Source organism: Ostrinia furnacalis, unplaced genomic scaffold (genome assembly GCF_004193835.3).
Source record: "Ostrinia furnacalis isolate ACB-3 unplaced genomic scaffold, ASM419383v2 OfSCF0954, whole genome shotgun sequence".
Lineage (NCBI taxonomy): Eukaryota > Metazoa > Arthropoda > Insecta > Lepidoptera > Crambidae > Ostrinia > Ostrinia furnacalis.
The window spans coordinates 47,258-74,052 of NW_021131193.1; the positions used below are offsets into that span (position 1 = coordinate 47,258).

At 39.7% G+C, this 26,795-nt stretch overlaps 5 protein-coding genes across 7 annotated transcripts in view; 3 read left to right on the top strand and 2 right to left on the bottom strand.

Moving 5' to 3' along the window:
- Prp8 (pre-mRNA processing factor 8) overlaps positions 1-7,590 on the top strand; it is a 37,895-nt gene extending 30,305 nt beyond the window's left edge. The window contains exons 28-34 of the mRNA XM_028301616.1: positions 464-637; positions 2,425-2,618; positions 3,420-3,635; positions 4,279-4,444; positions 5,774-5,977; positions 6,525-6,804; positions 7,355-7,590. Of these exons, the coding sequence (XP_028157417.1) occupies positions 464-637; positions 2,425-2,618; positions 3,420-3,635; positions 4,279-4,444; positions 5,774-5,977; positions 6,525-6,804; positions 7,355-7,515 (1,395 nt within the window). The 3' untranslated portion in view covers positions 7,516-7,590. The remainder of the gene's footprint in view (positions 1-463; positions 638-2,424; positions 2,619-3,419; positions 3,636-4,278; positions 4,445-5,773; positions 5,978-6,524; positions 6,805-7,354) is intronic.
- A 550-nt stretch (positions 7,591-8,140) lies between these two features.
- On the bottom strand, positions 8,141-16,997 carry LOC114350692 (THAP domain-containing protein 2-like). Of its 3 annotated transcripts, XM_028301591.1 has the most exons (6): positions 16,803-16,997; positions 16,239-16,362; positions 15,780-15,957; positions 14,254-14,346; positions 8,464-8,547; positions 8,141-8,329 (listed from the first exon to the last, which is right to left on the bottom strand). In XM_028301591.1, the coding sequence occupies exons 3-6, from the start codon at positions 15,936-15,938 to the stop codon at positions 8,147-8,149; spliced, it is 519 nt and encodes a 172-aa protein (XP_028157392.1). In that variant the 5' UTR covers positions 15,939-15,957; positions 16,239-16,362; positions 16,803-16,997; the 3' UTR covers positions 8,141-8,146. The 3 variants fall into 3 exon arrangements, 2 of the variants coding, with proteins under 2 accessions (XP_028157392.1, XP_028157391.1); XR_003655725.1 differs by lacking the exon at positions 16,239-16,362 and having other exon boundaries at positions 8,464-8,698; XM_028301590.1 differs by lacking the exon at positions 16,239-16,362.
- A 401-nt stretch (positions 16,998-17,398) lies between these two features.
- On the top strand, positions 17,399-18,000 carry Rpa3 (replication protein A3). The gene has a single exon (XM_028301592.1). The coding sequence runs from the start codon at positions 17,501-17,503 to the stop codon at positions 17,918-17,920; it is 420 nt and encodes a 139-aa protein (XP_028157393.1). The 5' UTR covers positions 17,399-17,500; the 3' UTR covers positions 17,921-18,000.
- A 1,171-nt stretch (positions 18,001-19,171) lies between these two features.
- On the bottom strand, positions 19,172-25,852 carry LOC114350722 (dynein regulatory complex subunit 2). Its single transcript, XM_028301630.1, has 9 exons — positions 25,586-25,852; positions 24,946-25,059; positions 24,613-24,751; positions 23,965-24,188; positions 21,154-21,351; positions 20,554-20,748; positions 20,194-20,346; positions 19,693-19,925; positions 19,172-19,339 (listed from the first exon to the last, which is right to left on the bottom strand). Exons 1-9 carry the CDS (start codon positions 25,739-25,741, stop codon positions 19,204-19,206), a joined length of 1,548 nt encoding a protein of 515 aa, XP_028157431.1. The 5' UTR covers positions 25,742-25,852; the 3' UTR covers positions 19,172-19,203.
- Obp59a (Odorant-binding protein 59a) lies at positions 22,216-23,838 on the top strand. The gene is made up of 5 exons (XM_028301631.1): positions 22,216-22,408; positions 22,558-23,019; positions 23,089-23,319; positions 23,437-23,563; positions 23,640-23,838. The coding sequence occupies exons 1-5, from the start codon at positions 22,244-22,246 to the stop codon at positions 23,741-23,743; spliced, it is 1,089 nt and encodes a 362-aa protein (XP_028157432.1). The 5' UTR covers positions 22,216-22,243; the 3' UTR covers positions 23,744-23,838.
- Positions 25,853-26,795: the final 943 nt, after the last annotated feature.

A 26,795-nucleotide genomic window follows, 5' to 3' on the forward strand; every position in this document is an offset into this window, starting at 1 on the left:
AAACGCAATTGCAACAAAACCAGTTTGAAACCGGTTTGAAATGGTCGCGTCATGTGTGGTCTCTCAACGGAATCTACGGCAGACACTTGCAACTCAAAAGTAACTAGAAGTTGCAGTTTCGTTGCAATTCATTGCGTTTCACCGTGTGTTCCGGGGCTTAGAAAAAAAATGGGGTTTCCCCTCTTCTCTGAAAATACCCAAGTATTATTTTTGTAAATAAATAAATATAGATCTGTGAGTTTTTTTTCTATGGGATTTGCATTTCAATCTGAATATTTTTAGTTTCAAGACGTCTTCCATGTCAGCTAAAGCCCGGTCTGTGAGCACGTAGAATTTTATCCAATGACCCCACGCTACCCATCCTTATCGCTCGCGCGTAATTATATTGCTGTCGCGACTGTGCGACGGGCGCCCGCAGTCAGTCGCAGACCAGACTAGTTATACATTTTAAATTTTACCACAGGTCCACTTGCTCGACTTCCCGAACATCGTGATCAAGGGCTCTGAGCTACAGCTGCCGTTCCAGGCCTGCCTGAAGGTGGAGAAGTTCGGCGACCTCATCCTCAAGGCGACCGAGCCTCAGATGGTGCTGTTCAACCTCTACGACGACTGGCTGAAGACCATCTCTTCGTACACGGTTAGTATATGTTGCACTTGAGAGAAGTCCTAGAATGTGTCTAAGATTCTTTTACAGTTTATTTGATGATCCATCTGACCGATTTCGGCCATGGCGACCATTCCTAGCTGTCTTGGCGGCGCTGGTGTGCCCGAAGATGGCTTACGTAGCCTATTTTCGCGGTAAAATTCCTCGCGCATTGACGGCATCTGAGCACGCCGCCAACATAGTTATAGTGAATGGCGGCAGATGGACGGGCCTTCTTAGTGAGCATCTACGTTCTAAAAGGAACCCACTTGCAAAATTTGAGACTCCTTGTAGTGTTCTCCACTTGTAGTTTTTGAGATTTCGTGACGAGTAAGTGAGTTACTCAGTGACCTTTCGCTTTTATTTATAAACTAGATTTCCGCCCGCGGCTTCGCCCGCGTGGAATTTTGTCTGTCACAGAAAAACTTTATCGCGCGCGTCCCTGTTTCAAAAACCGGGATAAAAACTATCCTATGTTCTTTCCCGGGACTCAAACTATCTCTATGCCAAATTTCATCAAAATCGGTTGCGAGGTTTAAGCGGGAAAGCGTAACAGACAGACAGACAGACAGACAGAGTTACTTTCGCATTTATAATATTAGTTGGGATAGATATGCTACGATAAAAAGATCGAAATGGCTAATTGAGTAAAAAAAAAACAGCTCACAACGCGTTGTGGTCTTTGTAGAACGTCGACATAGTGCAAATGCGTGTCATTGTATTTTAAAAACGCTTCTGACGCTATATGACAACAAAGAAAAGCCATGACGTGTTTTGAGCACTAAAAAATGGTGTGTAATCATATCACGACAGATAATGTGATTTGTCGGCAGGGTTGCCAAAGAGAAGGTCGTCTGTTCCTTTTAGTTCGCTAACGTCCCTTCCAAATTCCAAAATATTTATTTCTAGAATTGTTTTCTTATTAATACTTTGTAATCTCGTGAATTCATGATATTGTTATGAAGTGATGAACCGCGTAGGGGTCCTGAAACCAGAGAGTCCCTGTGCTCTGGGGGCGGGCGGCGGCTGCGCGCGCGCTGATCGTGACGTCACGCGGCGTCGTCCGTCTGAGACTACGCTATCTGATCTGACAATATCACAAATGTATCACTAATCAAGTAGGCTTACGGTGATTATACAAAATACTAGATATAATTGTCTCAATTACAATTTTTTCTAGTCCGTAAATAGACATTTTAAATCAGTTATCAGTCAGACTATCTTCACTAGGATCGTTTCATCCACGAAGACGTGTCCCACCTTTCTTACGCTAACGTTTGATTGTTATTGGTACACGTTAAATTATCCATGAGTGACGCACACTACAATAATGACGCTCGGATTGCTCGGATCAAACTCCCCGCACCCCGCGCTTCCCTCGGCCAATTTTTTTGACCAAAATTGGTGGGGCCCGTCTTCGTAGATGAAACGTCACAGTCACAATCGTTGTATGTTATCCCATGTAAGAATATTACTTGACAACTCCCAATCAACAAGCCAAAAAATAAGACCACGCCATTTAATTTTCGAGTTCATATAAGATGCAGTTGAGGTTAAATGACCTATAGCCTTATTCACGTAACAAAACTTCAACGACAACAAATCGCTGAGTTGCGATCCTATCGAGTGATCGTTCTATCGAAATGACCCTTGTGAATACGGATTTAGAACTGTTTTTCAATGGGACGACTTCTGAACGTCAGCGAGATCTTGACTATCAAAACACGTGAATTAGGCCACTGGTCATGATGATGATGACGATCGAATAATCTGTTCAACAGGCCTTCAGTCGTCTGATTCTCATCCTTCGCGCTCTACACGTGAATACGGAACGCACCAAGGTTCTGCTGAAGCCGGACAAGACGACTCTGACGGAGCCGCACCACATCTGGCCCACTCTGTCCGACGACGACTGGATCAAGGTGGAAGTCCAGCTCAAGGACTTGATATTGGCTGATTATGGCAAGAAGAACAAGTAAGTTTCCGTACCTATATCATTACTATCTAGGGCTTAACAGAGTCCCGAGGGAGCGGCACTAGAGTGTTTTTGAGACGGGTCTGACGCTGAATGTGCATTTCGCAAAATGAGCACTTCAAAATATGCACTTTTCTATACAAATGTAAAGGCTGAAGAGTCAAACGTCAGCGACACTTCAGATATGCATCAAATTTCTATGCTCTGTCACATTATAGTATGTATGTCAATGTTAAACCTCCCGTGACGCTTCCACACCTCGGGCACTAATTCAGATGCGATAGGCCTATAATTTAAGCTTATTGCCTGTCAATCTGTAGATGGAAGCAACACTTAGGCCCGGTTTTTTGATTCGTAGTTAAAATAACCAATGGTCAAATTTGACAGATGTCAAATGACAAGTGGTTAAATATCAGAAATAAATGTTTTTCGAACAATGGTTAGCGTGACTTTTAGTACATTTTTTAACTATTAGTTTACATGTTGTTAATATTTAACCATTAGTAGCAAAATTTAACAATTAGTTATTTTAACTAAGAATCAAAAAACTGGGCCTTAAGCCATGATAAGAATTGTCTGGTTAAAATGATTGTTGAAAGAAAAGCACGAAAAAATCTCGACATCAAATCGTATTTGAATCACAGCTTTCTTCTCATTTAAGATCGATGTTCTCATTGTTCACCATTTTATTGGGAAGGTTTTTAAAAACCAGTTCGCCATGTTATTAACAGTGAAGCTACAGGTCCAGGCTCAATTGAAACTTACCCAAAATCATTTCTAAACTACAAACCAATTCCACAGCGTCAACGTGGCCTCGCTCACCCAATCCGAGATCCGCGACATCATCCTGGGAATGGAGATCTCCGCGCCATCGGCCCAGCGGCAGCAGATCGCCGAGATTGAGAAGCAGAGCAAGGAACAGAGCCAGCTAACGGCCACCACCACGCGCACGGTCAACAAGCACGGCGACGAGATCATCACGTCCACCACCAGCAACTACGAGTCGCAGACCTTCAGGTGAGTGAGATGTTGATTTAGCCTAAAGCCCGGTCTGTGAGCACGTAGAATTTTGTCCAATGACCCCAAGCTACCCATCCTTATCGGTCGCGCGTAATTATGTTGTTGTCGCGCTCGCACACTCACTGCGGGCGCCCGTCGCACAGTCGCGACAGCAATATAATTACGCGCGAGGGATAAGGATGGGTAGCTTGGGGTCATTGGACAAAATTCTACGTACTCGCAGACCAGACTATAGAAGATGCAGACCACCGACTTTTAGTTGGCCGAAACTTGGGGTGCTGATCGCACAATACATCGATTTGGTATTGGCCGATTTTTCATACAAATTGGAAATCGATCCAACTATCGGCCGACTAAAAGTCTGCAGTCGGCGGGGTATCTTAGAAGCACTGGCAGTATAGTTGCTAAAGACTTTAGCGGATTTTTTGATTCCTAACGTTTTTCGACCCTATTTATTATTGTGTTGAGTGGCTGTTCTGTTTCAAAGGGATATAAACTGCGTGTTACTTTTAGTATGTTACACATCCCTTCATTTGAAAAAATTACCATCTCAGGGGAATCGCGTTTTGATAGCTCGTAAAAAGTATTTCAATTCGCAGCGTTTTGTTTCGTAATTTTGTAATATAATTTCTGTCGACAGTTCGAAGACGGAATGGCGCGTGCGTGCGATCTCGGCGACCAACCTGCATTTGCGCACCAACCACATCTACGTGAGCTCGGACGACATCAAGGAGAGCGGCTACACGTACATCCTGCCCAAGAACCTGCTCAAGAAGTTCGTCACCATTTCAGACTTGAGAGCGCAGGTAATATAATTTATTAGTTTTTTTTTCATGATGTTTGTAGTTCATGATGGACATTGGATGAAACTTTGATCATCTGGCTTTGATCACCCAGGTGATCCAAGTGACAATTACCCAGGTCATCTTATCCGTGCCGTGGGTCAAAGGTCACCAAATTGTCGCTTGGATCAAAGTGGAATAGACCAAATTACTATCTAATTAACCAAGAACTGATTTAAATACTAGGGGGCGTAGTGTGAGTCGATATCGACTGATCGAAGAAATTGCAACAAAATAGTGAGATTGTATGTGTAAACAAACAATATCATCCATTAAAGGCTCCAGACATCAATATGGAGCAGAATCAGCGCATTAAAAAAATAGCGCAATATTTTGTTGCAATTTCTTACAAAACTTGCGCACAAAAAGCAAATCTAGTATGAAAATCATCAAACTTCTAATGCTCGTAACTCAGTTCAGACTGAGTTTAGAGGTATACATGCCATAGTAAGTTTGGTTTATTATACTATTTTGTAATCAAAAAACAAAGTTTAGTCGATGGCCGCGCGAAAAAAAAAAGACGCCACTTTCCATACAAAATCTGGCATTGCCATTTCTCTGATCCATGTCCCTTCTCTTAGTCAACTCTCCCCCTTCTGGGGCTTGACACCACAAATACGGTACTTCGCGTCAGGCTGCTATCGTTGATAAATGTCATCACTTCCACTCAAAACTTCGCCTGATTGTGTGCCAGGAGTGCTCCCTCCTGATCAGTTTTCCAATCGCCAGAGCTACTACACTCGGCATCAAATAAATCGCACCTCCCGCAACAAGCACTTCTCAAACGTATGCATTCCCACTACCCACCAACATTGGTAGCATTTGAAAGCCTAGTTCTAAACTTCATTTCATTAAAGGAAAGGTTTTTATCCCAAAAATGTGTTTTTAGAAGGATCCAGAGTCACTTCTTCAAAAAATAGGTAGTTACGCTTGAGCTAATTTTTATGGCTATAAAACTGTTAAGTTGGGATTAATCGCTATCCATCTGTTAAAGAGGACACGTGTGATCATTATTTGGTTTTATAACCATAAAATTTGGTCTGATTGATCCCAGAGGTGAGCCCATAGTGAGGTATTTTTTCAAGTGACATTTATGGTATATGTGAATCATTTATTAAGATGTTAAATGTGTTTTTCTTTAAGGATATTTATTGGGCTTTCAAATAACACCAATATTGTTGGGGCACCATGATTGTGTCAGAAGAAAATCTTTAAAGTTCGCGTCGCGGAAGGTGCGGTTTATTTGATGTTGAGTGTGTGTGTTCGTTTCTAATCATGTATTGTATTTCCCAGATCGCGTGCTACCTCTACGGCACGTCGCCAGCCGACAACCCTATGGTGCGCGAGGTGCACTGCGCGGTGGTCCCGCCGCAGTGGGGCACGCACCAGCAGGTGCACCTGCCGCGCCAGCCGCCAAGACACCCGGCGCTTGGGCAGCTGCAGCCGCTAGGATGGATGCACACGCAGCCTAATGAGCTGCCGCAGCTGTCGCCACAGGTGAGGCTTATGTGCTTGTTATAGGAGTAGCCAGACGCCGCGGCACCCGGCGCTTGGGCAGCTGCAGCCGCTAGGATGGATGCACACGCAGCCTAATGAGCTGCCGCAGCTGTCTCCACAGGTGAGGCTTACTTATGTACGGGACTATTCCCACCGCTGCAACTCCTGTGTAGCCAGAATCTACAGCTTGACCGCCAATAAAAACCCAACCAGTGAAGGTCAAGTTGTCCCAGGGGAAAGTTAAACTGTCATTGAGCCTGCAACGAAATTAATCAGAAGATCATAGGAGGAGTTCGAATTTAAGGTTCGACTTCGAGGCTTGCTTATGACATCCTACATAGCTGTCATCGTCATCATCAGGTCATTATTTACTTTCCATTACATTCTAATTTACCAGAAGCAAATGGAAGGGAGGTCTGAAGTTCGCATATTTGTCCCTTATTCAGCAATTTATTTTCCAAAAATGTAATCTCAATATTTCACCCACGTTTATTATGCAGAATCAAAATAGCATACCACCAATCTAATTCTCACACTTTTTCTTCAGGACATAACAACGCACGCGAAAATAATGGCCGAAAATCCGTCCTGGGACGGCGAGAAGACGATCATCATAACGTGCTCGTTCACACCAGGGTCGTGTTCGCTCACCGCCTACAAGCTCACCCCTAGCGGGTACGAGTGGGGCGCAAGGAACACCGACCGAGGGAACAACCCTAAGGGATACCTCCCGAGCCATTATGAAAGAGTGCAGATGTTGCTGTCTGATCGCTTCTTGGGATACTTCATGGTGCCTTCGCAGGGAAGCTGGAATTACAACTTTATGGGTATGGTGTTAACTTCATTATTTTGACTGGAACGGTTCTGAAGTCCCAAATTAGATTTTTGTTATGTTTTATTAACACTACTTATCGCAATATTATTGATATGATCTAAAATAACTCAAAATGACAATAGTAACAAGTAAAAAATAATAGTCTTGAAAATGACTGGCGGTAGTTGGATGAAAAAAACGGGAGAACAAGTGAAAATAGAGGATCATGTTTTGTGACACTCCTAGGAGGAGGCTTATGTTGAGCAGTGGACTTTCATAGCTAGAAATGGCACTCTTGTGAGTGGTCGTGGTTGCGCTGACGAGGTACACGGTGGGGTGTTCGATGTCATCTCCGAGGGTAGTTCTCCTGGCGATGTGCTTCCATTTCTGAAGTTTAGAAGCGTCGCGAGTACACTGGTCCATGGTGGACTCAGTAGCCTTTGTGATAGCGTCTATCCAGCGAGTTGGCCTGCTGATGATGATGAGGCCAGCTGACCTGGCCCTGAACTACCAGTCTCTCCATCGAGTTCTGATTATTATAATGACATACATTTTGTTTACAGGCGTCCGGCACGACCCGAACATGAAATACGGCGTTCAACTCGGCAACCCTCGGGAATTCTACCACGAGGTGCACCGGCCGGCTCACTTCATGAACTTCGCAGCGATGGAAGACGCTGCCGCGCCAACCCTCGCGGCAGACAGAGAAGACTTGTTCGCGTAGATTAAGCTTTTGTAGGGATCAATGTCGATCGCCTGTAAATAGCGTTAAGAGAAATACATTTTAATAAATTTGAAATTGACTTTTATTTCACGTGAAAGTATGGAACCTTTAATTTTAATTTCGTGCGATTTGCACGTTTAGGTTTAGGCAGTGTCAAGTAAAGATATTTTTCTCAAGAACAATTAGAGACCCGCGCACTAGCCAGCCAATCCGATCATTCTTGATTGGCTGCCTAGTGCACCAGTAGACTTTGAAACACAGCTTTGAAAGAACATTCAATTATTTGATGAATGATAGATGTCCAATTCCCAAGACTAGCAGTCACTACTATATTACCCAAGAGTTTGAAATAGGAGAGAAACCCAAGTTCGAAAAGAGCTACCAAGCTCAATGACTATTCTCTGTTCCTCTATAAAGTTTTAGAATAGTTATGTAATGTATGAGAAACAATATGTTTTAAATGCTTTATCTTATTTATAAATTTAAAAATAAAACTAATTTATTAAAATAATTCTTATTTATTCTTTACTATAATACTTCAGCAGTCACTTTATGTAGTAATATCAATGTGGAACTTTCATTCGGTATCAAAAAATTTGGTGGCCTCTCAAAATTTCGTTGGTCCTGCATTTTACTGAAATGTGATCTTTTCAAGATTTTTTTTTCTACTTCTTTGCTGTATATCCTTGATTATTTTAGTCAAGAGCGCAATCTTTTTGTCTCGTCTCCGTACCCTTTCTTGCAAAATTTTTACACGCTTTTTCAGGAAATTACACCTTTTGTGATATTTTATTTCTTTATTTTCTAGTTGAATCTGGAAAAGTAACAAAACAGAGTTTTTAAACTGTTGGAAATAAAAAAATATTAGTTATCATTGAAAGTATCTAGCTAGAGAAAGGATAATAAACATTGACATTTTAAAATTGTATGCAAAATAAAAGACCTCACCTTTTCTGCAGATGTAGGATTTTCTTGGGAGCATGGAGTTGCTGGTGTGTTGCTTTTCTCTTTGATTATCAATATTTTAGTGATCTAAAAATGTTTATCCATTTTAATAAATACTTTCATCACAACAACGTGGATAATCTTAATGGATACATTCTTAGTTAATAACAAGGTTTATGGCGCCTTTAAATTTGCACTGCGCGGCAGTTGCGCTGCTGCTGCGGGTTATTATTTATATCTGTCAACATGAACTTGAGTTTATAGCACTATTGTAAAATTATAAAATACAGTGAATTGGGTTAGATTGTAATCCAACTACGATATATCGATAAACAAACTAGCACAACTACTGCGCTGCCATCTCTGGGGCCGTTCAAGTATTACGTAAGCAGATTTCTTACCATTTTTTACCCCCCCGCCCCCCTTGTCATCAAAAGTAAGCAAAGCACTTACCCCCTCCCCCTATGCTTACGTAAACATTTTGTTATAAATGTTTTTTATATTGTCATTTTTAAAATAGGCAAATTCATGAAAATATTAGGTTTAACTGATACACACTGATACTCTATGAGTAGGAACAAAAAAATATAATCAGAAAAAAAGAACATAACAAACATAATTGCATCAATTATGCATCATCATAAACACAAATGATAACTTTCAATGCTTACAATACGTTTAGTATCCAAACAAAACACGCGCGCGGGAGGCCGGCCTCGCGTATTATAATATTTTATGCGGACTACGACTCTCAAATTTCAATGGGCAATGTCGGAACGAGAGTTAATTATTAGACAAGTGAATAGCGCACGGTAATTCCCCTAATCAGTTCAATACTCAATACTCAATACTTTTATTGCATAACCACATTAGCATTCACATTTATAGGTCTTACAATTTAGGCAGTTATACAATGTGGACCCAGTTAGGGCACAGCAACTTTCAAAGCTAGTGCCTACGCATATGCACCCTTAATAAATGAATGGGCACAACTCCAAAATTCCGTTTTTTGGGAAAAGCCAAAAAACCAATCGGCGGATCGCGGTTTTTTACATAATTGGCTCTAAAATCTTTATTTTATCAGCTACGACTTTCAAATTAAGCATACTTCATCACTGGTATCTGTTATATAATTTGATATAAGACATTTTTGAAAATATCGATTATGAGTATTTAAAAAAATTGTTTAAAAAAAATTTCAAAGTTAGGCCTTTATTTTACTATTTCTGTTGTTGTGATTTTGGGTAATACTTGTACTTGTGCCCATCTAATCCTTAGGCTGTATTGTTTTATATGGCACTAGCTGACCCGGCGAACTTTGTTCCGCCTTAATGGCAATAAATAACGGGATAAAAAGTATCCTATGTCCTTCTCCTGGCTCTAAACTTCCTCCCTGACAATTTTCAGCTAAATCAGTTCAGCCGTTCTTGAGTTATAAGTGGAGTAACTAACACGACTTTCTTTTATATAATAGACTAGCGGCCGCCCGCGACTTCGTACGCGTGGACCTCGTTTTACTCCATTAGGGGTGGAGTTTCGTAAAATCCGCTCTTAGCATTTATAGCGCATACATTTTAAATTTCAACTCTCTTACTTTTTAAACACATAGGACTTTCATAATATAAACTTCCAACCCTCCTTTTATCTCCTTAGCCCCCGTGGTTGATTTCTAATGATACATTTTCAGTATATGTACCACCACCACCACCACCATTTCAGCCATAGGACGTCCACTGCTGAACATAGGCCTCCCCCAATGCTTTCCATGTTGATCGATTGGAAGCGGCCTGCGTCCAGCGCTTCCCTGCTACCTTTACGATGTCGGCGGTCCACCTTGTTGATGGAAGTCCCACGCTACGTTTTCCGGTACGCGGCCTCCATTCCAGAACCATTCTGTCCCATCGGCCATCAGTTCTGCGTACTATGTGCCCTGCCCATTGCCACTTCAGCTTGCTAATCCGTTGGGCTATGTCAGCGACTTTGGTTCGTTTACGGATCTCCTCATTTCTGATTCGATCTCGCAAAGAAACACCAAGTATAGCCCTCTCCATAGCACGCTGTGCAACTGAGCTTCTGTATACGGCCTATAGTGAGAGGCCACGTTTCCGAGCCGTAAGTTATCACTGGTAACACACATTGGTTATACACTCTAGTCTTCAGGCATTGAGGTATTTTGGACGAAAAGATGTTGCGTAGTTTCCCGAACGCTGCCCAGCCGAGTTGGATTCGACGATTGACCTCTTTCTCGAAATTGGACCTACCTGGATCGTTTGTCCCAGGTAGACAAACCTACTTGTCGACAATCTCGAGAATTGAGCTCCCAACTGAAACTGGGTAGGGCGCAACATGGACATTCGACATAAGCTTCGTTTTGTCCATGTTCGCCCTCACGCCTACCTGTTGGGAAAATCGATTAAGGTCTTCGAGCATTGTTCCAAGATCTTCCAACGATTCTGCCATGACCACAATATCGTCAGCAAACCGATGTGTACACAGTACCACAGTGTACCGAACAGTATATTATGTACACCTCCACAATATCTAGAGATCATAGTGAGCGTACATTTTAACTTTCAAGTCTCTTACTTTAAAAACCGAGGACTGCAATACAAACTTCCAACCCCCTTTTTAACTCCCATAAGGGTTGAATTTTGCAAAATTTCGTCTTAGTGACTACCTACGTTCTAAAAGGAGGTGTATTCCACTTTGATCACCTGGCTTTGATCAGCCAGTGAGACTTGTAGTTTCTGAGACTTCGTGATGAGTGAGTGAGTCACTTAGTCATTCAATTACCTTTCTTTCTACTAAAATTATACGTACCTATAGTAATTATCATTAAAATCAAATAAGTAAGTACCTACCAACCTAAGTAATTAAAATAAAGACCCTACCAAAAAACTAACAAATTACATACAGAAAATAAAAACGAAGTAATTCTTATCCTATTTAACTACAATCGCCCACGCGCCCATCCCATTTGTCCGCCGCTGAACCGTACCCTAATATTCATCTCGGTAGATGGCGGCACATAGTAAGAATTTGCAAGGAAGTTTGTAAAAAGTCACTAATTAACACTTTGACTTGCTCGTTTAAACACAGTGAATGATTCAAATAGGTACATACAGTGAATGGTTCAATTACATAAAATATCTTTATTTATTAAATTTTCAATATTATTTACGAACAGCGCTATTCATAGTACATGTAATATTTAGTTACTAATTTACTAATGATGTCGATAGATGGCGTTTGACAGCTTTGCCTTCATGAATATTTACGTACCTCAAAAATTTTTGTCAGGCGCAAGAAGATTTTAAGCAATGACGATAGATGGCGCTTTTCCACGTCTTATGAAAATCCCAAATATTTTACGGGACCCTATTGTTTTCCAAAATAAAATTTAGCCTATGTTACTCGTGAGTTATGTAGCTTTCGAATGGTGAAAGAATTTTTAAAATCGGTCCAGTAGTTTTTGAGCCTATCCATTACAACTAAACAAACAAACAAACAAACAAACAAACAAACAAACAAACAAAGTTTTCCTCTTTATAATATTAGTGTAGATTCCCTAATATTGCTCTCTTATATTTAAAAATAAGTGTATTATTCGATTTTTATATTGATTTACGCCCAATAACATTGGGGACAGTTAGTTATTGTGCGGTATAGTAGCTTAAAGCCAATTCAGTATAAGAGTAGGGTGCTGTATACTAGAAAATTATTAAATGTGTCGAATTAGATTAAAATAAAGACTGTTAGCTATTTCTCTGAGAAAACCGACATGAAAATACTAATTTTATGCATTCAAAATATTTTTACTTAGATAGATAGGGACTCTTACCCTATAAAAATATGCTTTTCATCAAATAAAGAAAAAACCTACAAAAACTTTTTCTGTAAGGTTTTCTGTTATTGATTTGTTCAGGATAATCGCTTATTAAAGTCCAACAGCCAGTACCTTGGTATCTTTTTTCCACTATCCTGCTGTCCTGGTCGAAGGAACCGTTCTCCTTGTTCCTTACTATAATCACCCACATTATGGGAATCAGTTCAAATGGCTATTGTAAAAAATACAATTTAATACTCAAATTGGCGTGTGTAATTTTTGAAGGAGCAACAACCAATTTTGAACACCAGAATATCCATTCTGGTGTTCTAACATTCCCCAAAAAATATTTTACTACTAAAACACCTTAGCCATGCTTCAGATTCAATTTGTGTTATATGGTTTACAAATACAGTCTTTTATAAGAGCACGGATTTGCAGTCCATCGAAGATATCTGCTTTCAATTTTTCCGTACTCATCATCATTTCGCTTTTGATAATTTTAGTGATTAGAAAGCTTAATACATATCTTTGGCCCTCCAAATTGAAGCCCTTTACGTCCTGCTTGCCTTGAGTATTGCAAAGAGTCTAGGTACACAAGGTTTACGACGATATTGGACACCCAATATTTATTATTTTGTACAATTTTTATCCTCCGTGATCTTTTTTCTTTGCTTTTGTGTACAATATTTGCCACATATTAATAAAAACTGTTAGTGGTGTTAATACAAGATTTCATTACGAACTCATATTTTTTAAAACAAAAAGCACTTTAGTACTTAAATTTAGACAAACTGAAATTTTCAAGGTCTAATAGCTGATCAGTAAAATTGTAGTAACTTAATACGTGAAAAGATAATTTTAAAATAAATTCGATGTATCCTCAGTCCTCAGAATCTGAGTGATTAATTAGCATCAATTTATGTGACCGTAATAAATTAATGAATGATATAATTAAAAATTATAACACTATCATATTAAAGTTATTCACCTTTTGGCTGACTAGTGCGTTTATTCATAGAATAAACAAAGAAAAAAGCCAACCCGCGCCCCGAGCGAACGTTAATAGCGTTAACACGTAGGTATGTCTCTTATTTTCAACCGACTTCAAAAAAAGGAGGAGGTTCTCAATTCGACCCGTATGTTTTTTTATTAATCATTAGTTTATTTGTCGGGAAGTATTTCATACCACCGCTTTATTTCTTAGCATCGCGATAAAACATTCTATAGGCTCCTAATCAACCAATAGGTATGAAAATTAATACCAAGAAGCAAATTACTTTTATAGGAGAGTTATAAATTTAACTACAAACACCCAACCATGGTACGCCTAACTAAAGTTAAAGTTTTATTTTATAATTTTCTATGATTTACGGGACTTTATCAATGTTATAAAAATAAAAATGTAACATTATTAGAAATATATGGAATTAATTAGTCTTAGATCACTAACACTTACTTAAAAGTTTGTCACACAAAGGCACAACTCCAAATTGGACCACAGTCGCGCGGGCCGGATTCGACAAATATCGGCATGTCTCTGATTCAGCCCTTCTAGCGGGAAGATAGACGAAAGTATGGAAGGGGCACAAAATGTAGAACTCTATTATCTGATCATTGTTTTCGATTTCTGTGAAAGCCATCTTGTAGAACTGACGAAAATGTGCCTATCTAGTACAAAAAGTAAAAAACCAAAAATTTTGAGTTGTGCCCATATATTATTAAGGGTGCGATGTATTATTTGCGGGAATCCCCGAAAAAACGTAAATAACTAACGATGACGTAATCATCATCTAGACCCCCCTACCCCCCCATGTCATCAAAATAAGCAAAACAGAGACCCCCCCACCCCCCCTTGGTGCTTACGTAATACTTGAACGGCCCCTCTCATCTCTTTACAGCTAATCTGAAGACTGTATGATTACATAAAGTTTGCTAAAAATATATGAAAAAAAAAGGTTCCTCACCTCAGAAGATGTCAATGGATCAACATGTTGTCCAATGTAGTTTGCTATTAATTGATTTGGAGTTTGTTGTGTTTTTAAATTGGTTCGATTAGGCTGAAAATGAAATATAAGTAATGCAATTAACACTGCCAGTCCAAAATCTGTCATACATTATACAGGGTGTCCCAAAAGCAATGGATAACCCTGTAACCATCGATAAGCCTCGCCATGGTCTCCCTAACGTCCAATTTTGACCCCAGTAAAAATATCACCGATTTCAAGATATTTAAGTTTTTGTGCATTTTTAGAAAATTGCCACCTGCGATTACTTTTTCTCATGCCATTTCTACAAATGAGGATACTTTTCAATCTAGTTTTTTTCCTTATCACAAGGCATAGTTAGGCTATCATAAGAAAAGATCAAAGTTCAACAAACTTCATGTGGAGGCTACGTACCGGAATGCGCATCGTAGGACGTCCACCTACAAAGTGGACCGACGATCTCATAAAGGTAAGCAGGAAGGTGCTGGATGCAGGCCCCTACCAAGCGGTCATTATGAAAATCATTGGGGTACAGGCCTATGTTCAGCAGTGGACGTCCTATGGCTGAAATGATGATGATGATGATAGAATGTTGCTTTATTAAAATTCCTACGCCAAAAATTATCCATTTGTATTTAATGCCACTATGCAGTCCTAGTTTAACTATTACGAGAAAAACTCATTTTTGCAGTTTTCATACTAGTTGCTATTCAAGTAGCCATAAGATAAAAATAATACAGAATACATAGGCTTGTGATACCTTTTTAGAATCTCAACTAACCAAGAAAGTTTTTAAGGTAATGGGCACGATGGTCTTCCTACATTTTTTTACACTATGGCTGAACAAAAGTGCAAGACAATGAATTAATTTTTCCTTCTCTTCTGCAATTTCTTAAAAATATATTTACTGGGGTAAAAAATGAACGTTAGGGAGATCATGGCGAGGCCTATCGATGGTTACAGGGTTATCCATTGTTTTTGGGACACCCTGTATAAAACCTATTAAACCTACTATGGGGCCGTCCATAAATTACGTCATCGATTTTTTCAGATTTTAGACCCCCCCCCCTACAATCATCCTAGCGTCATTTCTTAATGACCCCCCCCCCCCCTTCTCCCAAAATTGACGTCATTACCAGTTTGAAAAAATTAAAACACTTGTAGAATCACTTTTTATTTTTTTTAATAGATAGAGTGATTCTTAAGGAAGGTTTATATGTATAATACACGTAAGTACCACGGGCGAAGCCGGGGCGGGCAGCTAGTATTATATGTAATCAGTAGCGGCGGAAGGGGGGGGGGGAGACCAACCCCCCCCCCTAATTTAGAATGACGTAATATATGGACGGCCCCTATTCGTATATTACGTAATTTTCTATCACACTTGGTGTGTTGTTCGATAAATATTAATTTCTAGTTTCAATACAACTCTAGAATATAGCTAGGTATTGAATATTTTGCAAAAACAAGAGCACAATTGATTTATATCAGAAAAAAATGCTTACCAGAAGTGAAGAAGATGGCAATGCGTCATCATGTAATCTTGTTACATCAAGAGTTCTGTTGATGCATGATTCCTGGAAATGCATCGAACAAACTGCTGGTTTTCTATGCTTTGGGTTTATATTATTCGGACCAATAATCTCTAGCCATTTCTTTTTCATTACTTCATTATTAGGAAATCTGTTGATTTAAGATATTTATTAGAGTACACAACACAATATACTGCATAACAAACGTCTTCTCATTATTACTAAACTAGCTGACCCGGCGAACTTTGTTCCACCTTAATGGCAATAAATAAGCAGACTATTTTTTATTTCGAAAGGGATAAAAAGTATCCTATGTCCTTCTCCTGGCTCTAAACTACCTCCCTGACAATTTTCAGCTAAATCGGTTCAGCCGTTCTTGAGTTATAAGTGGAGTAACTAACACGACTTTCTTTTATATATATAGATAATAACCTTTTTCGAAAACCTATGGAGAGTTTAAGCAGGAAGGTTGATTATTTATTTCTTGCACCACACTGACTCACACATCAAGAGGGCATAATTCTGTACTCTTGCACACCATCTATTCCAGGAAAGCCTGGAGCGCAAAATAATAATAATAATAATGTTCCCATGACGTGTAGTTTTATTTAACACTAGCTTTCCGCCCGCGGCTTCGCGCGCGTGGACTACATTATCTACATATTTTACGGAACCCTATTGTTCTTTTCCAAAATAAAATTTTGCCTATTTTTACTCGTGGATAATGTAGCTTTCGAATGGTGAAAGAATTTTTAAAAACGGTCCAATAGTTTTTAAGCCTATTCATTACAACCCAACAAACAAACAAAGAGTGTAGAAAACCCTAGCCTCTAACCAAACGGTGCACATTGTTAATGTGTAAAAACAAATCAAATCATTTCCATGGATTTCTTTTAGAGGTGGAGCTCTAATAACTGAAACTTAGGGTTAAACTTATGGCATAATTATAATTGTATTGTTTGTTTGGTGGTGTTTCAGCAGAATAATAGTACGTACCGATGTAATGAAATACGGTTTTCACTTTTAATGCCGCAACCTAACACACTGCAATTAGGCATATTTTTTGATGCTCTGTGAAAGATCACACAGACAGATCTATTTATTACAATTTACAAGAAATCATTGAAGAAATCTCGAAAAATCATAATCAAACACAACAAACAAGATCGCGCGTTGACACTTGACATTTCATTTGACAAGTTTGACAACTCTCTAATCTATGGTATGAAATGAAAAATTGACACTGGCATATGGCACAAGTACACTATGTGAAAGTGTCCAAGTCGTTAGCCCGCACACCGAACTATTGGGCGAAACTAATGGCGTATTTTCATTAGTCGATTACTCTTTCAGTATACAGTGTGCGGGGACTCCCCACCGAACTCGCACTCGTACCGAACGAGTTATCGACCAATGAAAATGCGCCATAATAATTTGCGATAATGCGACACACGGATTATGTGATGGGAGGAGAAAGTAACCGAGATGGTGTTCACACTATTACCACAAATTACGTCTGTCCCGCTCCTGCAATAGTGTACTTGTGCCATCCATAGACTAGAGAGTAAAGTCAAAATCAAAATTCAAATTGTCAGAAAAAAATATTGTCAAACTGTGTGTCACCAGAAACAACAAATCGTCGTTTTGCGATTGTTTGTGAATTTCAAAAATTTCTTTATTTTATCGAATAAATAATGGCAGATAACGATGTGTTTGAAGATAATCAATATCCTGACAACGACGAGTTCGTACCATACGTAACAGCTGGTAATCTCGCACAGAAGAATGGCGCGAAAGTAACGCTTTGGGGCAAAGTAACCAAAGTTTCGGCGAGCGAAGGGTTCTACGTAAAGACTGTAGATGACCAAGAAGTTTTAATAAGGTTAAAAAAGCCTTTAAGTGAGCCGCTTGAAGGGTGGTATGAAATCCATGGAGTTTCCCAGGGGAAGAGCGTACTTTGCGATGAATATGTGCCATTTCCTGAAGCAATTTGCAAGAACATTGATACCGAAGGACACAAGGGATTAGCAAGACTGCTGGTAGCTCTCGACGACCCCTGGAACCTCGGCGACGACGGATCAAATGCCATGAATGGAATTACAGAAATGGAATAAATGTGATGCGTGGTTAGAGGTTAGGATAAGTTCGCATTTAGTGTAAACATTATTATTTTTAATACAAAATCCAAACATAACCATTTCTTTTAATCAATAAGCCATAATAATTCATCAACAGGGAGAATTACAAACATCATATTAGCTATAAAACCAACAAATCAAATAAGATTATAAAATACATTAAAATGCTTAGGTACTTACATAAAATGTATCTTTCATTCATACAAGTTGATAATATAGACTTAGGTTTAATCATTTCTCTTCTATCTCAAGAATTGCATAAATGTTTCTGTGATTCGCCAGATTTAATGAACATTAAAAAAAAATTGTATAAGTATAATATGACTTATTTCAATCTTAAATAAGACGTCACAAAACTATTGGTTACCTTAGATTAACTTTAACACATTAAACTTACGTTACTTGAAAAATAGATACGTATTACCTAGCTAGAAAATTCATATCGATTTTTGCAATCTCTAATAACTACATACATAAAATATCTGCTTGTTTTGTACAGAATATTTTGGTATTACAGGGTGTCCCACAAACAATGGATAACCTTGTAACTATCGATAAGGCTCTCACTATGATTTTGGCTTAGATTATAATCTAAGGATTTTGGATAAAAAAAAAACAATCTGCAATAATTGCGATGCCACACTATGAATTAAATTATCCTTTTCTTCTTTTTTCTTTTCTTAAATACTTTTTTTTGAACTACTTTGTTGAACACCATGAGAAAAACTAATCACACAGGTGGCAATTTTCAAAAAATTAAAAAATAGAACATCTTGAAAACTGTGATACATTTACTAAGGATAAAGAGAGATATTGATAGTTGCAGGGTTATCCATTATTTTTGGGACACCCAGTATTTATATTATGTATTTGGCATTTTGAAGGGTTTTATTAGCCTACAAATTAAGAGGTTTGGTTTTATCTACATTGTAATACTATCTGAATAATGTAATGTTTCTAGTAGGTAAATTACCTACTAAAAACACAAAACCAACCGTTCCCGCCGCGTTTGCACGCCCTGAGCCGTTCCGTGCTCCCGCGCTAATTTTAGCGGAGGCCCAAATCCTCTAAGGCTCAGTTTCCACCAAAGCGGAGCGAAGCAGAGAAGTGTGTTGAATAACAAATCAAATACATATAATTTTTTCCACTTCTCGTCTCCGTCTCCGTGCAGTTCCGCTCCACGCCGCGCCGGCTTTGACAGCCCGACACTTTTCCGCTCCGCTTTGGTGGAAACCGGGCCTAAAGCCTAAACAGCGTCCTTACATCCAGCACTGCACCCGTGGGTAAGCGCGTACGTCGCCTATATCTCTATTGCGTTTCTCCAGGATCTTCATGCGTTTCTCGTGCTGCACTGCGTTTGACAGCGCTCCCTCGATGCAGGTCACTGGACGGTTTCTGGTGAAACAATGAAATATGGTAAGATACCCATGAAATCCTATTAACGAGTACGTAGGTAGGTACTTATGTGAGGACGGATGGATGTTTGTTTCATGGTGCCTCACCACTACCACTAACTACGTACGTCATTGACTCATTGAGAGGAATTTTCAGATCTATTAAAGATTTATCAACGAAGATACACAATCTGGTTAATTCATGCTTGTTATGTGGGTGGTATTTTAGGTGGATAGTAGTAGCAACAGGTGTGATTTTACAAAAATGTATTAGTCAAATGTGCTTTCGACTACTTAAATAAGTCGACACTATATTGACACTTAGCAGTTGGGATCAAAGTAGGAGGCACTCACAGCATCTTCCCATTAGGTTCAGACTGCAACGCCGACTGTATCTTCACGCTGACCGGTCGGTCCTTGCCTCCCTTCAGCGCCAGGTCGGTCAGGTACCGCTTGATGTAAAGCTTGAGCTGCACGTTCTCCTTGCCCAGTTTGGCCTTCTCGGCTCGAAGACACATAGTCTGAACCCTCACGCGGTTCAGCTTCAACATGAATTTGTCCATTTTGCTGTATTCTTTGCATTCATTCTGGAAAGATATTTTCGATATTAAATTTGTGGATTCATGACATTCAAGGTATTTTAGATAACGTAGTTACTGTAGTTTAATGATTTCCAAGAAAGTATGTAACGTACTAAGGCCTACCCTACGTCTTGGTCGCGACTCGAGAACTCTTCTGCCCCTAAAGCCATCAGTTCTACTTCTACGAACTAAGTACCTACCTAAGTAGGTAGGTCCAGTAGTGGACGTCATTTAAGTAAGTAGCTGCAAAAACTAACGAATGTAATGTACTCACAATCATAGCCCCATCCAAGTTTTCAAAGTCGACAGGCGAGCCGTCGTCGTCTACATCCTTGAGAAAAACCTCATCGTCTTCATTTTCGTATTTACGGCAGATTTCTTCCAGTTGCATAATCTTATTCAATTTCTCCTGCACTTCTTCAAGGCGCTGAAATAAATTAGGAATTCGAGCATTCTTGAATCGTTTCTCTCGTACGTAATTACCTGACTTTATCGTACGTTATGAACTGTCAAATGATAACGATTGCTTTACACAATTCCACCTCTGACCCACCTGGATGTCAATTTAATTGGGGGTTGGTGAAGCAAGCAGGACCAGCTGTAGAAATCTTTGGAAGAAGGTGAAGAAGTATACCTTGATAGCATCCTGGCTAGCGTTCACCATGACAGTCATCTGGCTGTCTCCTTTGCTCCTGTGAGTCTTGGACTCCTTCTTCATCTGCCAGTACCGTCTGGATAGCTCTTCTTTATGATTGGTCATCTTCGCCAGCTTATGGCTGATCATATTGGTCGTCTTTACCCACTCACGCTGCAGGGTCATGAGTAGATCCTACGTAGAGAAAGAATATGATAAGATTATGAATTTCTAACTTAATGTTGTAATTTTTTCTTGAAGACGTCGTTTCCTCATCATCAGTAGTTAGGTCATTCCACCAAAAGTACAACTTTCTAATTATTCATCAGAGGAAAACGGAGAATTTGGCCGACACTCCGTATGCTGGCCAAACGGGTTGGAGAGGCTTGACGTTCCTGACGCAACCAGCTATATTCTGGAAGCGGCATTCAAACTCCCCTCCGAACTTTTTGTGCTTTTCTTAGCTTGTAATGGTTTTCCAGGTGCAATCACCGTTAATGATCTTAGTACCTACTGAAGTGTCTTCTTCGTGCTAGCTACATCGCAGAAATAAGTAACAGAGCTATTAAAAACAGGTTGGTGAAACTGAAGTAGGCTTACCGTAGCCTGTTGAATGTGAGCGTCATTTCTCCCGATCTCCTGGCGGTAAAACTCGTCCTTCTCCCGTAAGGAGTGGTAGTGCGCCAGCATTGGCTTGTGATGTGCGAGGTACGAGTTGTACACTTCCTTCAGCTTGGACCAGTACGCTTCGATCTCTAGCTGCTTGGGTCGGCAAAGATCCCGCATTTCTTCTTCGTGCTAGAAGTTTACAAATTGATTTGTCTGTCTTATGATAATGAACTGTTGATGCAGCGAATATGAGAAAAAGTGTAAAGAAAGATGGTGATTTAATATGTTATGTGAGTGTTTATAAGTCTTCTTAATGTAGAATTTATCACGTGGATTCTTAGTGTGGATTATAAAAGTTGAGATTGTAATAATGGTTTCAGGCATAACGAGCCGATTAGCTAATCGGACCATAATATTCTTGTTTTTATCATCAAAAGTCGATTAACATTGCCTTGTTTGCTACACAATGAGGGTAGTTGACTATGCATATTCGCTAACAAACGACTGTATCACACCAATTTTCGATTGGCCTCAGTTTTCCTGTCATTAGAGCTGGCACGGGTTTCCGCCCCTTGATGGCATGTCACGATGTGACAGCTGTGACTGATCGCCATGACGAACTCTTTGTGGTCTGGAGTAGGGCGCTAAAATTCGCGTTCTGTGCTTGCTAGGGTCGCTACATTTAATTTATGTAAAGTAGGTAATGCATTTTTCATATTCTGGTAAAAATTACAAAAGATCTTAGATGAAGAAAGATAATTTAATAAGCCTCGAGTTTTCATGTCTGATGTCGTTAACAATTTTGCTCTTAATAGGTTTCCTTCACGAAAAATACTTTCCTACAAAATAGTCTATTGGCTTAGCGCGGTTTCCCTTTGATTTTTTTGTCTTCTTCAACTTCGGAATTAAAACCTAATCTTACCAGGAACAATAAGTAGGTACGTATTCAATGATAGACATAATCCTAAATGTACCTATTTACTTACTAACATTTCAATAAGCGATAACGATACTGGTTTACTTTACACTTGAGTAGATATAATTGGAAAATGCAGTTGGACATTGTAAATTTTCGAAGCTCATGGAAAAATTGGTGACCCTTTCAGACAAGATTATTGAAGCGTGGAACCGTTATATATGGTGTTTTTATTCGGCATCACCCAGTTGCGCGGGCGCAGCGAAAGTGAACATGTGTCATACCTTCCATTGTATTGTGATATTTGCCTTTATTGTATTGAATTGCGAAGTGAGTAAAACAAGGGTAGATTTAAAATTGATATGCCATCCATAGTCATAACTTGTGTATTACCATCAGATGAAAACTTATTTCCAATTCAACGTAGACCATACAATTTGAAATTATTTTAAAATCGGTTCATTCATGTTTAACTACAGGCTTTAACCTGCCGTTCTGAAGGTGGACCTAAGGAAAATGAGCTCAAATCCATATACATGACTTGTTTGAAGAAGCAAGAAGGGAAAAACACCAGCGATTCTCACGGGTACACAGAGGACTTGAAGGATTTGAAGGAAACTAGGGGCCAATCGAAGTTTCATCAAAAAACCAAATGGAACAGCGGCTCTATGGGAGATATAGATGACAGAATGAGAGACAGGGATGATAGAGACGATAGATCAAATCGAGATGACAGATCGAGAAATAGAGACGATAGAATGGGAGGTGGAAATGACAGAATGGGTGGAAGAGAAGAAATGTACGGTAGAGATAGAGCAGGCGGACGGGATAATATGAATGGAAGAAATAATATGATGGATAAAAATGAAGATATGAACAGATTTGGAAGGGAACCGTATGGTGATCGACAAGGTTTTCCGCAAAGCGATGAATACGATAGTGTAAGTATTTTTTTATCATGATGTTCCAAGTTATATCCTTTGGTTCATAATGCAAACTTTTTGATATAGGAAATGATCCGTTACGGGCAACATTCTACAACCCAGTCGTCCCGAAGGTTCAAGAGGAGCAGACGTACGGAAATTAACTCTGGACAAAGAAGTCAGTACAATCCGAATACCAGAAAGACCTCGCAGTACGAGGAAACATTTAAGAATGATGACAAGAACTCCAGTAATTCTAGCAGAGAAATGGATAACAAAGCATGCGCTTTGCATTGCTTTATGGAACAGCTGGAAATGGTAAATATTTAAAAACTTTGGTTCTACACTGACGTTGTTTGTAGTGATTTTAGATTTTTGTGTTCAGGTAGGTAGTTATTGTAAATTTTTGAAGCATTACATGGATTCGTATTGTAGACAGGTGACAATGGTATGCCGGATAGATATCTGGTTACACATGCTATAACAAAAGATGTGAAGAATGAGGACCTCAGAGATTTTCTGCAAGAATCAATTGAAGAGTGCTTCCAGATACTTGACAATGGTATGTAAAAACTTTTTAATGGTGATACATTTTGTCTTTTGAATTTTATTTTAAATGATAATGTTTAATTTTACAGAAAACAGTGAAGACAAGTGTGAATTTTCGAAAAATCTTATGACGTGCTTATCAGAAAAAGGACGAGCTAACTGTGATGACTGGAAAGATGACCTACAATTTTAATTTTGTAATAGATTTTATTTTATTAATCCTGAAAACATAATCATTTAATTTTGTAACTATTGTAATGATGCACTGATACATCTTAAAGTATCTACCTGGAAGGTTTATTTTACTTTACCTACTCCTTTTTTTCATATTAGTAATCTACTACATACATATTATTAACTAGAGGCACAAGCCTTTTAACTAGGTACTAAACCTTGGTCTTCTTCAGATCTTACCTCAAGTCTAGCGTCATTTTTCGTCGTAGCCCGTTTCAATTCCATCTCTATCTTGTAGGCCTTAAAGTCCCTATTCTGGATGTACGTGATTAGCTTTAGTTTGAACTCCGCTCGGTCCTGTTTGTCGCTGATGTCGAATTCTTCTTTGTCCCAGTTTTCCAAAAGAATATTCTTCTGGTAGTCATATTCTGCTTGCAATTTGTCAAGGCGTTGGGTGCCTATGCCTAGAATAGAAAAGATTGTGGGTCATGTGAAAGCAACGTCGATAATAGTCGATATAGCTTCACAAACTATCATCAGTATCAGAATTTTGAAGCCACTACAGCCGAACGGTGAAAGGGGTCGGACTGGCCGACTCGTGATCCTGGGAACGCGGGTTCAGTCCCCACCGGCGTTCGACTATTATGGTGAGCTCACTCGTGAATCTCGTGATACAAGCATATTTAGCTTAGTACGAGGGGCTAACGGGACTATTAGTAATAGGTAATTTGTGTAATAAGTAATAACAAATAACTAAAAATATTAAAAAAAACACGGTAGAGCATTTAATAGTATTCCCTACTTTCTTCTTTACACCTTTTCTTGTCTTGTGTGGTATACAAGGAAGTGAGAACAGTCTTAAAGAACAAAATGTTCTTTTATCCTTACCTAAGAAGTAGCTGACGTTCTCTGTATGAGCCTGAAACGCGCGCCGATGCTGGTCATCCGAATCGTCGATGGCCCTCACCAGGTATTGTATGAGACGGTCTTTCCTCTCGATCAGAAAGTTGAAGCTTGTGATCATTCCCTAAAATACAGTTAAAAGCCTAATTAAAAGCTCGTTCCAAATAAGATAGGTATATGGGCTACATGGGAAGATATGTATTTAATTCCCATCTGATTCCAGTTAAAGTAGGAAGGTACACTATATCATTTCAATTTACTGTGATAGTGACAATAGTTTCATGTGGTGTTAGACTACTGAATCCTCGAAATCTTTACCTGAATGTCCAAAGCCATTTGCTTGCACTTGATTCTTCTGAGAATGTACCGCCATTCTTGGTTTATCTTCGCTCTATTCATACGGCTGTACGTTTCTTCTTTGTCCAGTTTGTTCTGGAATTGTAAAAATAAATTATTATCAGTTCATTTGATTCGACTATCTATATCACTTGTCTCACCAATGCCGGACAAGGACTTTACATCGGGACTAATTGGGAGTCCTGACCTCTTAATAGACCACAATTATGTTAGAAAGACTATTCCCACCTCTCGTTCCCACCACTGCAACTCCTGTGTAGCCAGGATCTACAGCTTGACCGCCACAAAAACCCAACCAATGAAGGTCAAGTTTGTCCCGGGGGAAAGTTAAACTGTCATTGGACCCGCAACGAAATTAATCAGAAGAACATAGGAGGAGTTCGAAATTAAGGTTCGACTTCCCTCCATTGCAAAGCGGATGACAGGTGANATCTTCACAATTATGTTACCTTGATGAACCTCGCGATGAGTTCCATCTTCTCCGGCGAGCCTCTTCCTCCATATTAGCCCTGTGCTGGAGGTACCGGGCCCTCTCCTCGCCCGACATACGGGCCAGCTTATTCGTCTCCACCCCGCTAGACCAATGCATCATGTTAGGTACCTTGATGAACCTCGCGATGAGTTCCCTCTTCCTCCGGCGAGCCTCCTCCTCCATATCGGCCCTGTGCTGGAGGTACCGGGCCCTCTCCTCATCAGACATGCGAGCCAGCTTGTTCACTTTGTTCTTGTTCCTCACCCCACTAGACCAATGAATCATGTTACCTTGATGAACCTCGCGATGAGTTCCCTCTTCCTCCGGCGAGCCTCCTCCTCCATATCGGCCCTGTGCTGGAGGTACCGGGCCCTCTCCTCATCAGACATGCGAGCCAGCTTGTTCACTTTGTTCTTGTTCCTCGCCCCACTAGACNTCTTGTTCCTCACCCCACTAGACCAATGAATCATGTTACCTTGATGAACCTCGCGATGAGTTCCCTCTTCCTCCGGCGAGCCTCCTCCTCCATATCGGCCCTGTGCTGGAGGTACCGGGCCCTCTCCTCATCAGACATGCGAGCCAGCTTGTTCACTTTGTTCTTGTTCCTCACCCCACTAGACCAATGAATCATGTTACCTTGATGAACCTCGCGATGAGTTCCCTCTTCCTCCGGCGAGCCTCCTCCTCCATATCGGCCCTGTGCTGGAGGTACCGGGCCCTCTCCTCATCCGACATGCGGGCCAGCTTGTTCACTTTGTTCTTCTTCCCCATTTTTGGTTATTTCAACAGCTTTTTCAAAATCTGCAACGCAAGATAAACTCGTATTTAGAGGAAAATTGCTGTAGATACAAGCACGACTGTTTTCCTACATGATAGTATGTCTTCGATACAATGCGCCGTGCGGCTTTTATTCAAACTTAATCCAAAGAGACTAATGCCCATTTTCACCATCAATCCCTAATTTTTAAGTGACCCCTATAGTAACACATATCAGGAATTTTGTTTTCAAAGAGGCCACTTAAAAATTAGGGATTGATGGTGAAAACGGGAATCATTTCGAAAAACAAGAGGATTTCTTTTGTTTTTCGAAATGATTTTCATCAGCCTACCGTCTACTAAGTGGTTGGTAGGTATAGAAAACTAATATCAAACATTACTTTAATATCTAGAAAGTACCTACTTTCTAATTTTAAGTTTCAGACTAATTAACTTTTCAACAACACAGTAGGTACAAAATAACGAAACCATCTAAACAGAAACTCATGAAAAATAAAGATCTTACCTGAAATCAACCAATTTTATTATCAGTGCGGAGTTTCCCGACGGCAACGCGTGCATT

Coding starts and splice junctions, on each gene's coding strand:
- LOC114350692 (XM_028301590.1), bottom strand. CDS start 16,864: ATGCCTAATTGCAGTGTGTTAGGTTGCGGCATTAAAAGTGAAAACCGT. Junction 14,347..15,779: donor TGCCATCTTCTTCACTTCTG/GTAAGCATTTTT, acceptor TTTCATTTTCAG/CCTAATCGAACCAATTTAAA. Junction 8,548..14,253: donor ATCCATTGACATCTTCTGAG/GTGAGGAACCTT, acceptor AAACATTTTTAG/ATCACTAAAATATTGATAAT.
- Obp59a (XM_028301631.1), top strand. CDS start 22,244: ATGGAAAAATTGGTGACCCTTTCAGACAAGATTATTGAAGCGTGGAAC. Junction 22,409..22,557: donor TTATTGTATTGAATTGCGAA/GTGAGTAAAACA, acceptor GTTTAACTACAG/GCTTTAACCTGCCGTTCTGA. Junction 23,320..23,436: donor TTATGGAACAGCTGGAAATG/GTAAATATTTAA, acceptor TTCGTATTGTAG/ACAGGTGACAATGGTATGCC.
- Rpa3 (XM_028301592.1), top strand. CDS start 17,501: ATGGCAGATAACGATGTGTTTGAAGATAATCAATATCCTGACAACGAC.
- LOC114350722 (XM_028301630.1), bottom strand. CDS start 25,741: ATGATTCATTGGTCTAGTGGGGTGAGGAACAAGAACAAAGTGAACAAG. Junction 21,352..23,964: donor AAAATGACGCTAGACTTGAG/GTAAGATCTGAA, acceptor GTAAACTTCTAG/CACGAAGAAGAAATGCGGGA. Junction 20,347..20,553: donor CTAGCCAGGATGCTATCAAG/GTATACTTCTTC, acceptor AATTTATTTCAG/CGCCTTGAAGAAGTGCAGGA.